General features: G+C 35.3%; 1 protein-coding gene across 1 annotated transcript; it reads left to right on the plus strand.

Moving 5' to 3' along the window:
- The first annotated feature begins 419 nt into the window (after positions 1–419).
- On the plus strand, positions 420–11,199 carry LOC123718027 (putative pre-mRNA-splicing factor ATP-dependent RNA helicase PRP1). Its single transcript, XM_045674378.1, has 10 exons — positions 420–571; positions 914–1,038; positions 1,182–2,334; positions 2,738–2,874; positions 3,153–3,290; positions 5,193–5,315; positions 5,431–5,530; positions 5,946–6,036; positions 7,733–7,895; positions 10,091–11,199. The coding sequence occupies exons 1-10, from the start codon at positions 522–524 to the stop codon at positions 10,216–10,218; spliced, it is 2,208 nt and encodes a 735-aa protein (XP_045530334.1). The 5' UTR covers positions 420–521; the 3' UTR covers positions 10,219–11,199.
- Positions 11,200–13,005: the final 1,806 nt, after the last annotated feature.

Consider the following 13,005-nt stretch of genomic DNA (forward strand, 5'->3'; position numbering starts at 1 on the left):
TTAATCTTATCCTTGAAGCTCTAAGAACCATCACTAGTAAATAAAACCCCACTGAAATAAAGGACTAAGTTTATTTTAACATCGAATGAAATCTTAATGCTATAAAATAAAGTTTATCATGTCTATTTTACGTAAATTGGTAGTTGTTTGTTTTTCGGATTAATATTGCCTTGTATCGATATATTTTAAGGTTAAGAAAGTAAAATATAACATTTTTTTACAAGAGTAATTAATCGCTTTTACAGAACTCCTAATATAAATGAGTTGTCATCACAAACGACACGTTTCATCATTAGAATATATGCACTATAATATATTATACCAATGAATTAATTAAATACCAATTTTTCATAGACAAGTTAATAAAAGACAAAGTTGTAGAAAATTTTAAAATATTGTTTATGTCCGATTGACGCCATTTTGTAGGTAGTCGTTTGTTGTAGTAAAAATTTTAGGAATTTCCTCGTTTTCAAATTGAATTGAGTTTATTTATTGAAAAAGTTGTATGTTTTAATTTGAAAATGTCTAAACGGAGGATTGAAGTAATGGACCCTTTTATTAAAAAGAAACGGTAAGCCACTGTTGAATTTTACAAAATCTGGTGTAATCAGGCATGGTTGCTGAAATTTTATTGTTTTCGAACCCTACAGCGTGGTTCAGTAATAATTCTATAACATCTATCGTAAATCCGAATTTCATTCATTTCAAAGAGTATCTACATTATGGAATAATTAAAACAAAGTCTTTAAACTGCACTATTTATTTATTACATTGTGTGTGTGTGCGCTATATAATACGGTTAATTTAATAAATGAGAGTATAAATCTTTTAATTGCGACTAATCAAACTTGCGCTTAATAAATATAAATACTTCTAAAATATATTTTAAGTTCTGTTAATTATTTGTTTCTAGCGAGGAAAAAGCAGCGGCTGCTGCTAAATCCGGCGCCAGTGGAGAAGGGTCCTCAGACACCGTGGCTAACCTAGGAACAGCTCTATCTAGCACCTCAAGCGCGCCTGGGATTAATTCATATACTGGTATTGTTTTGTTCTATTTAAGAGTTTGTGTGATTAGATACAAAATTTGCAAACTTTAGTTAGGATTAAAGATATATAATAATACTCTGAATTATTTAAAAGCTATCAATGATCAAAGTAAGAAATATCATATATATTTACAGGTCTACCACACTCCCCACGCTACCATGAACTATTGCAAAAACGACTGGGTCTCCCTGTATGGGAGTACAAAAATGATTTCATGCGTCTTCTTAATACACATCAATGTGTTGTGCTTGTTGGAGAAACAGGATCTGGTAAAACTACACAAATTCCTCAGTGGTGTGTGGAATTTGCTTGTGTTACTGCAAGTAAGTCCAAAGGTGTTGCCTGTACTCAGCCAAGAAGAGTAGCAGCCATGTCGGTGGCTCAAAGAGTGGCTGAAGAAATGGATGTAGCATTAGGACAGCAAGTTGGTTACAGTATCCGTTTTGAAGACTGTTCAGGACCACAGACAGTATTAAAATACATGACAGATGGTATGTTGCTTCGTGAGGCAATGTCGGACCCAATGCTGGATCAATACAGAGTAATTTTACTTGACGAAGCTCATGAAAGAACATTAGCAACAGATATTCTAATGGGTGTCTTGAAAGAGGTTATAAAACAGAGACCAGACTTGAAACTAGTTATTATGTCTGCTACGCTAGATGCTGGCAAATTTCAACAGTACTTTGATAATGCACCACTAATGAATGTACCGGGACGAACACATCCTGTAGAAATCTTCTATACACCTCAGCCTGAACGCGACTACTTACAGGCGGCCATACGTACTGTGATACAAATACACTTATGTGAAGAAGTTGCAGGTGATATTCTCCTGTTTTTGACTGGTCAAGAAGAAATTGAGGATGCTTGTAAGAGGATCAAACGGGAGGTTGACAACTTGGGTCCAGATGCAGGTGAACTAAAGTGCATTCCATTATATTCCACTCTGCCCCCAAATCTCCAACAGAGAATTTTCGAGCCAGCACCCCCAAACCGTCCCAACGGTGCTATTGGAAGGAAAGTAGTTGTATCTACAAACATAGCTGAAACCTCTTTAACGATAGATGGTGTAGTGTTTGTGATAGATCCTGGTTTTGCTAAGCAGAAAGTGTATAACCCAAGGGTCCGTGTAGAGTCTTTACTGGTGTCACCAATCAGTAAGGCTTCTGCCCAGCAGCGCGCCGGTCGTGCCGGTAGAACTCGTCCCGGAAAGTGCTTCAGGTTGTACACAGAGACAGCCTATAAGAACGAAATGCAGGACAACACATACCCAGAGATTTTGAGGTGACTTAGTGTGTAAAAATTTGTAGAATTTAACTTGTACTTGATATTTTAAACTTGCTATAAAAGAGTATATTTACGAAGCTTTCATTAAAAATAGAAATTTATTGAAACCTTAATTATGTATTAACATTTAATTCATTGTATTTGTAATATTAATTTTAAGAACTTGGTTTATGTTTTATATATACAGTCTATTGTGTTATACTGAAAGCAGTGTCGGCCTAGGTGCTTGTCGCTCAACTCAAAGGAATTTTTCTTTTTATACACATCTTAACACCTGCTGAAGGAAAACATTGTCAGGAAGACAGAATTGGAATACTGGCCATGTCATAATTTTATTGCTGGTTTTATGCTTAAAATGAGCATATTGCAAGTACTAATGCCTACTGCCCTCCATTTGCAGATCAAACTTAGGGTCTGTAGTTTTGCAGTTGAAAAAGTTGGGGATTGATGACCTCGTGCACTTTGACTTCATGGACCCACCAGCCCCCGAGACGCTTATGAGGGCCTTGGAGCTGCTTAACTATCTTGCTGCCCTGGGTAAGTTATTAATTCTATATATTATATTATTTCACTTGGATAATAATTTATTTATAGCATTTGAGCAAAATTTTGCAATTACATATATATGTGTTAAAATTTCTGGAAACTTGACTGTTTTAAACAAGTTATATTGCTTTAACTTTAGCTTTAACTTGTTATAGTTTAACTTGATACATTTCATCAAAATTAGTTTACAACTTTATTAATAACCATGTAATTGTAGTTATTTAAGTATTTAATGTGAATTATTTCTTTATACACTTAATGTTTTGTAGATGATGACGGAAACCTAACAGATTTGGGTGCGGTGATGGCAGAGTTTCCTTTAGACCCGCAGTTGGCGAAGATGTTGATTGCTAGCTGCAACCACAATTGCTCCAATGAGATTTTGTCTATCACAGCTATGTTGTCAGGTAGAACATTTATATAATTGAAATAAGTTTCTATAAGTATTTTAAAACATATTGTGACTCCAGAACATTAACCGATCCTTAGATGGAAATTGTATTTATATTACATCGCACTCTCAAGTGGAATTAGACTGAATAAATTCAAAACTCGAGTTCAAACAATTTGTATGATTTAAAACTGGACGAATAAAAAGAGTGGCGGAGAGTTTCTTGCCAGTTCTTCTTGCCCATTCTATGCCCTTCACTTGCGAACTGCTAGTAAATGTTAATTTAGAATAGATTTAACATCTTTTCTGTTGACGTTCGTAAGTGTACTTGGTTACCTATGTGAATAAAGTTATTTTGAGTTTGAGTTTTACATCTTTAATTGTAAATACATATTACAGAAGAAATATTCTGGCTAACTTCTAATCTGGATTTATAAAAACAGTTTTTGAGTGGAATGTTGTAATATTGCTTAGTCATTTTTGTCTCTGACTATCAATTTACTGTACTGAAAAGTACTATCCAGTGTCCAGTCATACCTCTCTCTTCATCCATTGTGATGATATTGACAACACATGATTGTTGGTTGTAGGTACTTTTAACTTGTCCCTTCTCCAGTACCTCCTTTAGTCCAGGTACGACAATGCCAACCCAAGTCAACATCAGCATCCATTGTTGCCCTGTATATCTGACTTGTTAACCTTCTTCATTCTACACCAAACCGTTCCCTTTTGTATCCATGTCATCGACCTTTTATTATTTTTATCATAACCAAAAGAATTTCAGTGGATTTATTATTCACACTGTATTTTTTGTTACAAATTTTTGATGGTTTGATTGGGTGTGGATTTTTTTTAGCTTTTGTAAAATACAATGTATTTGTTGTGCAATGCTTTCCATTGTTGTGAAAAAATACCGTCACATTTTTCCGTTACGCGCCATCTTTTTTGTCCCTACCACGGTTGTTTCGAAGAGATTCGAAGCCATTAATAACAAAAATATATAATAATGATAACAATGATAGTAGTAATTCTATTACAATTAATTCTGTAATAATCTTAGTAGTGATAAGGTAAAATGAAATAATTGTATTATTTGTATTCGTGTCTATGATAATAAAAGCATTTTGTTAAACTTCATCTAATTTAACTTTCAATTTCTGTAAAGTTGCATATAGTAGATAATTTTTTCAAAAAATTAAGTCTTAAAGAAGTTTCTCTTCTTACATGTGTACACTAGTACCCCGCACACATATTTTTAATTTGTTATTACCATAGTTTTCATCCACATTAAAACATAAATCACTGTCTCACCACATCACTTATAGTTCAACAATTCAATTTTTCCTTCATCATACAAACAAGTGTCAAGTGCACAGAAAGGTCCTTGTCTCATACCTGTGATATATATACATAGCAATTAATTTGATTGTATTAATTTCAGTGGCCCAATGCAATTAATTTGATTGTATTAATTTCAGTGCCCCAATGCAACTAATTTTATTGTATTAATTTCAGTATCCCAATGCAACTAATTTTATTGTATTAATTTCAGTGTCCCAATGAAACTAACTTTATTGTATTAATATTAATTATTTCAGTGTCCTAATGCAACTAATTTTATTGTATTGATTTCAGTGTCCCAATAAAACTAATTTTATTGTATTAATATTAATTATTTCAGTGTCCTAATGCAACTAATTTTATTGTATTGATTTCAGTGTCCCAATGAAACTAACTTTATTGTATTAATATTAATTATTTCAGTGTCCTAATGCAACTAATTTTATTGTATTGATTCGGACACTGATGTCCCAATGAAACTAATTTTATTGTATTAATTTCAGTGTCCCAATGCAACTAATTTTATTGTATTAATTTCAGTGTCCCAATGCAACTAATTTTATTATATTAATTTCAGTGCCCCAGTGCTTTGTTCGACCAAATGAGGCGAGGAAAGCCGCAGACGAGGCCAAGATGCGTTTCGCTCACATTGATGGAGACCACCTCACGTTGCTCAATGTTTATCATGCATTTAAACAGAGTGAGTTAACTATAAACTAAATTATACTAATAAGTCTTGATAAATTCTATATTTTTTTAAATATAATTTATGCTGTGATGAGAAAGCCGTCCTTGACAATTAATACTAATTTCAGACATGGAGGACCCTCACTGGTGCTACGACAACTTCATCAACTACAGATCACTCAAGTCTGGAGACAATGTTAGACAACAGTTAAGCAGAATTATGGATAGGTAAGAAAATTGTGTTCATTGTTTAGTAGACAATCTTATTTCGCAGCAACCAAAATGAATATGATCACAATTTTTTAATTGAGAGTATTTGCAACCTACCCTCTAATATTTTTAAAATTTTCAGTTGTTTTTTTTTAAGTATCTAAAAACATTTTATTATGTAAAATATATATTCGAATTACAATTGACTATCTATCGTAAAATCTATTATAGTATTTTTCAAATAAGGGTAATTGTAACCTACCCTCTAATATATATATTTTTAAGTATCGGATTTTGTTTCTTTAATTATTTTTTTAAAGTATCTTAAAACATTTTACTGTGTAAAATATATATTCGAATAGCAATTCACTATCTACTGTGAAATGAATTATATTCTCGACTACCCTCAATTTTTTGTATTTTTTATTTACAGATTTAATTTGAAGAGGACAAGTACGGAGTTCGCGAGTAAAGATTACTACATTAATATAAGGAAAGCACTTGTCAATGGATTCTTTATGCAGGTTGGTTAAAAATAACATTTTGTATTGTATCCAAAGTTAATACTTATAAATTACAATGGTTGGCATTGGACTGTCTTAAATCATAAATAAATATTCACTGTACAGTGTAAACTCTATTTAACGACACTAAAGGAACTGGACATCTGATGGCATTATAGAGAGTTGTCGTTTAATGGAGAGAAGAAAAACGTAAGAAGATAATGACTCCTACTTATTAGTCAATTAGTAAACAAAATAACGGGTTTCTTAGAAAGTTCGTATGTACTACAACATTTTTAGGTCTGAGCCTCAAACATTAAAATAAATCAGCTGGGTTACAACATTTTTATGTCTTTTCCTCAGATAATAATATAAATCGGTGGCGCTACAACATTTTTAGGTCTGGGCCTCAGATAATAAAAATAAATCAGTGGCGCTACAACATTTTTAGGTTTGGGCCTCAGATAATAATATAAATCGGTGGCGCTACAACATTTTTAGGTCTGGGCCTCAGATAATAAAAATAAATAAGTGGCGATACAACATTTTTAGGTCTGGGCCTCAGATAATAAAATAAATCAGTGGCGCTACAACATTTTTAGGTTTGGGTCTCAGATAATAAAAATAAATCAGTGGCGCTACAACATTTTTAGGTCTGAGCCTCAAATAATAAAATAAATCAGTGGCGCTACAACATTTTTAGGTTTGGGTCTCAGATAATAAAAATAAATCAGTGACGCTACAACATTTTTAGGTCTGGGCCTCAGATAATAAAAATAAATCAGTGACGCTACAACATTTTTAGGTCTGGGCCTCAGATAATAAAAATAAATCAGTGGCGCTACAACATTTTTAGGTCTGGGCCTCAGATAATAAAATAAATCAGTGGCGCTACAACATTTTTAGGTTTGGGTCTCAGATAATAAAAATAAATCAGTGGCGCTACAACATTTTTAGGTCTGAGCCTCAAACATTAAAATAAATCAGTGGCGTTACAACATTTTTAGGTCGGGGCCTCAGTATCTGTTTCATGATCATTTGTCTATCTACTATATATTATATAATCTTTAAGGCAAAATACTTCGTTTTCCTTCACGGTTCGAGCGAATGTTAAATGCATTTATGCAGCCGGGATCGAACCTACTACCTCAGGGATGGGAGTCGAACGCTGAAACTAGACCAACACTGATCTGCTGAATTTGTATTTGCATTCAGTTTTGAAGAACTAACCCCGTGTGTTCTCACTTAAAATGAAGAGCCTCTCCCTCTCATCTCCTGGAACAATTGTCCAGGAAGGATTCTATAGGGTTCTCTTAATCGACTCACTGTACAACCTCTAGATGCGGTTCACAGTCAGTCTCCATCACGTCTTTCCGGCTCTCGCTTCCACTTTCCTTGCGGGATCCAATCAAGAGCCAGGGTATATGATTGGGATCCCTTTGGAGTGTATGGCCTATCCTTTCACATTTGTGATGCTTGCTGATTGGGGTTTCCCAAAGTTGTTCGTTAAAGATCTTTTCGGGCAAATATTCCCTGGATACGATGAAAACATGCAGTCGGTGCGAGATGAGTTTGGTGATCTTCCACGTTCCACGTTGACCTCATAATCGCCTACTTCCTAGATCATTATGATCATACTCTCATTATGGGGTTTGTTTTCCTGGCACTTCGAACCTTTTCAAGCATCTTCTAAGTGGACTTTAAAAAATGTTTTCAGGTAGCTCACCTGGAGCGGAGCGGCCATTACCTAACAGTGAAGGACAATCAGATTGTCCAGCTCCATCCCTCGACCTGCTTGGACCACAAACCGGACTGGGTTATTTATAATGAATTCGTGTTGACGACCAAGAATTACATACGCACCGTTACTGATATTAAACGTGAGTATTGCAGAAGATCGCTTTGAGCTGGTGGAGAGTAAAAAAGAACGAGACATTACTGAAATAGATTTACTGCAATTCAAGGGTGTAGAAGTGGCCTGGTGCCACTCTTTTTCAATGCCAAGTTTTGAGTCAAATTGTTTTAACTGGAACATTGAACGATACTGATAACTTCTTTCAGAAGACGTTTTTACATCTGTAAATTAAATATATTAAAGTAGTCAAATAAGAGAGTTAATTGAATCTCTAGACAGTTAATTAAATGTCGATATTCAATCAAGTCGCTAGCATTTTGATTCAAATAAAGCAGCGTCTAAAACGTTTAACTAACTGTCTGACCGAAAGCCAGCGTGTTGATTAACAATGTTAAACAAGATGATGAAGAACTGAGAGCTTGGAGATTCCGTGTTTTGCTTTATTATAAATGGTTAGGTTAGGTTAGTCTCGTTGCCTAGCAACGTTTAGGAATATCGTTAAACGTTTCGTTCAATCACTTGTCTGACGGAACTTTAGCGACCTGATTGAATATCGATTTTTAATTAACTGTCTAGAGATTCAATTAACTCTCTGATTTAACTACTTTACTGATACATATATGAGGGAGTTAAACTCAAATGTGTTGCAAATTTTTTTTTAACTACTTTACTGATACATATATGAGGGAGTTAAACTCAAATGTGTTGCAATTATTTTTTTTAACTACTTTACTGATACATATATGAGGGAGTTAAACTCAAATGTGTTGCAAATTTTTTTTTTAACTACTTTACTGATACATATATGAGGGAGTTAAACTCAAATGTGTTGCAATTATTTTTTTTAACTACTTTACTGATACATATATGAGGGAGTTAAACTCAAATGTGTTGCAATTATTTTTTTTAACTACTTTACTGATACATATATGAGGGAGTTAAACTCAAATGTGTTGCAAATTTTTTTTTTAACTACTTTACTGATACATATATGAGGGAGTTAAACTCAAATGTGTTGCAATTATTTTTTTTAACTACTTTACTGATACATATATGAGGGAGTTAAACTCAAATGTGTTGCAATTATTTTTTTTAACTACTTTACTGATACATATATGAGGGAGTTAAACTCAAATGTGTTGCAAATTTTTTTTTTAACTACTTTACTGATACATATATGAGGGAGTTAAACTCAAATGTGTTGCAATTATTTTTTTTAACTACTTTACTGATACATATATGAGAGAGTTAAACTCAAATGTGTTGCAAATTTTTTTTTAACTACTTTACTGATACATATATGAGGGAGTTAAACTCAAACGTGTTGCAAAAAAATTTTTTTTAAGAATCAACTCTAAAGGCATTACTATGCCTATATAGTATATATAATATATCATCAAGCCACAGTTCTGTTGAAAATCACTTTTATCTTATTTCTTTTATAATACATCCAAAATTTACCTATAACAAACATTTCGTATTCAAATTTGGATCACTGACACATACATAGACAAACTAAACTAGCGTCTCTTCCACAGACTAACAAATAAAACTAAATGAACATCTGTTAAGACAAAATAGATAATAATTTAATTAAAAAAAATATATATTTCATTACATATGTTGCAGCCAACTAGCTTAATTAGCGGTTCAATCAACAGCCTAGCTTCTCAAACAAACAGCGCCGTTAAACTAGCGGCCTCAAAGATATTCAGCCAGTTGGTCAAACGGCTAGGCAAATTGGATCGATGACGTTTCATTACTTAGCCTAGCCTGTTGACTGTTAATATAAATTTAGTGGACTGCCACTCTCAAACTCGAAAGGAAACTCTTATATCAATATGGCGTCGGCAAACCACAACTTTGATGGTGTTTTCCAAAGTGACAATAATAATGTGAATTTGACTTAAGCAATTTTAATTTTCATGTTTCTTCTTTTTTATTTCTGCCACTTGATCACTCCATCATACGAATGGCCTAAGCATTAGCCAGTTTATTAAACATAACAAACGCTACGGCTGATTATCTTTGAGGCCGCTAGTCAAACGGCGCCGTTTAGTTAAAAGGCTAGGCGGTTAATTGAACGGCTAATAAGCTGGAGTTGGCTGAGACACATATATGTACCGCCATCTATTATCGTTGGTTGTGTGATTTTTTATTGATGTATTAAAAACACAAAATGAATTAAAAAATTATTTAATTTTATTATTTTGTTTTCAGCTGAATGGCTTCTACGCATTGCCCCACAGTACTACGAACTAAATAACTTCCCAGTGTGCGAGGCGAGACGGCAGCTGGAGCTCCTGCAGGAGCGTCTCGACTCCAAGTCCTACCAGGAGGGCTTCTAAATTCGCGCGGGCCCCAATCGGGGCCTCCGAGTAGTGGGTTCCATTAAAAACTAAGTGAATGCGTGATTTTTGTATGTGCTAAGTTGTTATGTACTGGCACCTCCTGAAGACACCAAGACAGCTCGTCATATTCATCCAGGGTCCCATGTGGCCAGTTCAGGATAATCATAATTTTTATAACGATTAAACATACTTACTGAAATCTTTTAAGAATTCTAAACCTCCCTTTATTGGAAAAATTAATAGGCCGGCGACGCACTTTTTTATAGGGGGCTAACCTGATTAGTGGTACCGACTCGCATTGCAAGAGGGATCGCAAGTGCGTTGCCGGCCTTTTAAGTATTGATGCGTACTGAAAAAGTAATAGGCCGGCAACGCACTTTTTATAGGGGCTACGTGGCTAACCTGATTAGTCGTACCGACTCACACTGCAAGAGGGCTCGCGAGTGCGTTGCCGGGTTTTTAAGTATTTATGCGCTCTAATTTTTATGAAGGTTAAACAATACTTACTGAAATCTTAAGAATTCTAAACCTCTTAATTGGAAAATTTAAAAGGCCGGCGACGCACTTTTGACCCACTACGGACTGGCATTGCTGGAGGGATCGCAGGTGCGTTGCCGGCCTTTTAAATATTGAAGCGCTAATGACGTAAGTCACACTTGCGAGCCCTCTGGCATTGTGTCTATGGGCGGTATCACTTAACATTAGATGAGCCTACGGCCCTGCGAAAGTAATCTTCGAAGTACTTCCAATCGGGGCCCCAGTACCGAGGCCCCCAGCCGGCTGGAAAATATATGTTTTTTGTGCTGAGATATTTTGTATGTATAGAGGTTTTACAATTGTAGGCTCATCTTCCACTTTGTAATTAATTTGATAGTCGAGTAGATTTTCACATTATCTGAAATGCTGGGGCCCCATTCATAGCATTTTTTTGCTAATTGGGCGATGTTACAAAAGTATCCTAATTATACTTTAGTACAAGTTGTTGTTTTATTTGCCTTTTACTGACATCCTTTTATCCTTATCCTATATATCCTTCTCAATTATGGACACCCAGGAGCGAGGAGATCACATATATAATGCTATATATTGTTCCGTTATATTTTTTGCTTGACAATGCTAATTGTTTGAAAATTTAGAGTTCAATATATACTATATATATACAGGTAGGGATGCATCGATACTCTTGTAGAAATATCGTCTATACACGATACCAACGCCTATTTAAGTATAACTAACAGATAATAAAATGACAGTGACAGCACATTTGTTTTTTATTGACTGCGTCCTTCAAAAAAGTAAAATTATGGCTGGCGTGGCTTAAATAGATTTTTAGGGTTGTTTTGTATAGGTTGATTGGTCCTTATTTGGTTAAAATAAAACTTCCTAATAATTCGTTGAGAAGAGGTGAATGTGGAATGTGTTTAATTTTTAAAAACTGTAGATTTATGTACATAAGTTATCCTACACTGGCCACTAGTGGTAACATGTGGTACCAAGATGCGAAGGGTGCGTAGACGATAAAATCGAGGCGCGGCAAAAAGTTGTCCTTTTCTGCGCGCAACCGTCGAAGGGTACGAACGTGTTCTTCTCAGAACAGTTCGATATCGTGGTCTAACGATGACGCAATTAATGATGTGTCAGGACACATCACTGTTTCATTACGACACGTACTAATCACCTACAGATTCATCCCCTCCAAGGGGCTGGCATTTGAGGTTATAAGGCATGGCGTTCGGTTGTAGGGGTGGTCAACATGGCGGCTTGGCTTGGCAGGATGTGACTGGCGACGTCACTTCCGTTATTACAATTAAGAATTGAGAGTTATAATTACTTTAAAATAAAATAACTGTTAAATATTAACATTGATATTTTTTTGTAATTCTGTTTAATTTGGTATCAAAGACATACTAGGCCCGAAATTGATAACGCGGGGACCAAGTAGAGTAAACGCGGGGATTCTCAAGGCATAGATAATCCGTGCCTCGTTTGCAACAAATCAGTTCAAACAAGATGCGCGTTTGTATTACTTCCTTAAAGCGCGAAATTTCAATTCAAAATTCGCTGTATCAATATACCGGCAAACCCAAAATATCGATATCGGATGCATTCCTAATTACAAGCTAATTTTTCTGAAATATATCTTGACAGTTTGAAGAGTTTTGTTTGGAGTATGAGGATGCAGAAAGTGGAACTAAAACCAACCAACAGGTTAGGCAAGTAACGAAACGTCATCGATCCAAGTCATTTGCCTAGTTGTTTAATCAACTGGCTTAATATCTTTGAGGCCGCTAGTTAAACGGCGCTGTTTAGTTGAGAAGCTAGGCTGTTTATTGAACGGCTAATTAAGCTAGCAAGCTTTTTTTTCTATAAAATAGGGGGCAAACGGGCAGGAGGCTCACCTGATGTTAAGTGTTACCGCCGCCCATGGACACCCTCAATTCCAGAGGGCACGCGAGTGCGTTACCGGCATTTTAAGAATTTGTACGCTCTTTTCTTGAAGGACCCTAAGTCGAATTGGTTCGAAAATACTTCAGTGGGCAGCTGGTTCCACATAGAGGTGGTGCGCGGCAAAAATTGCCTTGAAAAACGCTCAGTCGTGGAACGGCGGACGTCGAGGTGATACGGGTGGAATTTTATATTCTGCCTCGACGTCCGATGATGAAACTCAGCTGCAGGTATTAATCCGAACAACTCCTCTGAACACTCTCCATGGTAAATCCGGTAGAAGATGCAGAGTCACTCCTGCTTGTTCTTGGAGAACATTTGGCCTGCTCACCAATACCA

Source organism: Pieris brassicae, chromosome 14, assembly GCF_905147105.1.
Source record: "Pieris brassicae chromosome 14, ilPieBrab1.1, whole genome shotgun sequence".
NCBI classification, from domain to species: Eukaryota; Metazoa; Arthropoda; class Insecta; order Lepidoptera; family Pieridae; genus Pieris; species Pieris brassicae.

Bases quoted from the DNA above. Each gene is read 5' to 3' on its own strand.
- LOC123718027 (XM_045674378.1), top strand. From the start codon at position 522: ATGTCTAAACGGAGGATTGAAGTAATGGACCCTTTTATTAAAAAGAAA. The intron at 5,316-5,430 runs GTGAGTTAACTA...TACTAATTTCAG, and splicing joins TTATCATGCATTTAAACAGA to ACATGGAGGACCCTCACTGG. The intron at 5,531-5,945 runs GTAAGAAAATTG...TTTTATTTACAG, and splicing joins TTAAGCAGAATTATGGATAG to ATTTAATTTGAAGAGGACAA.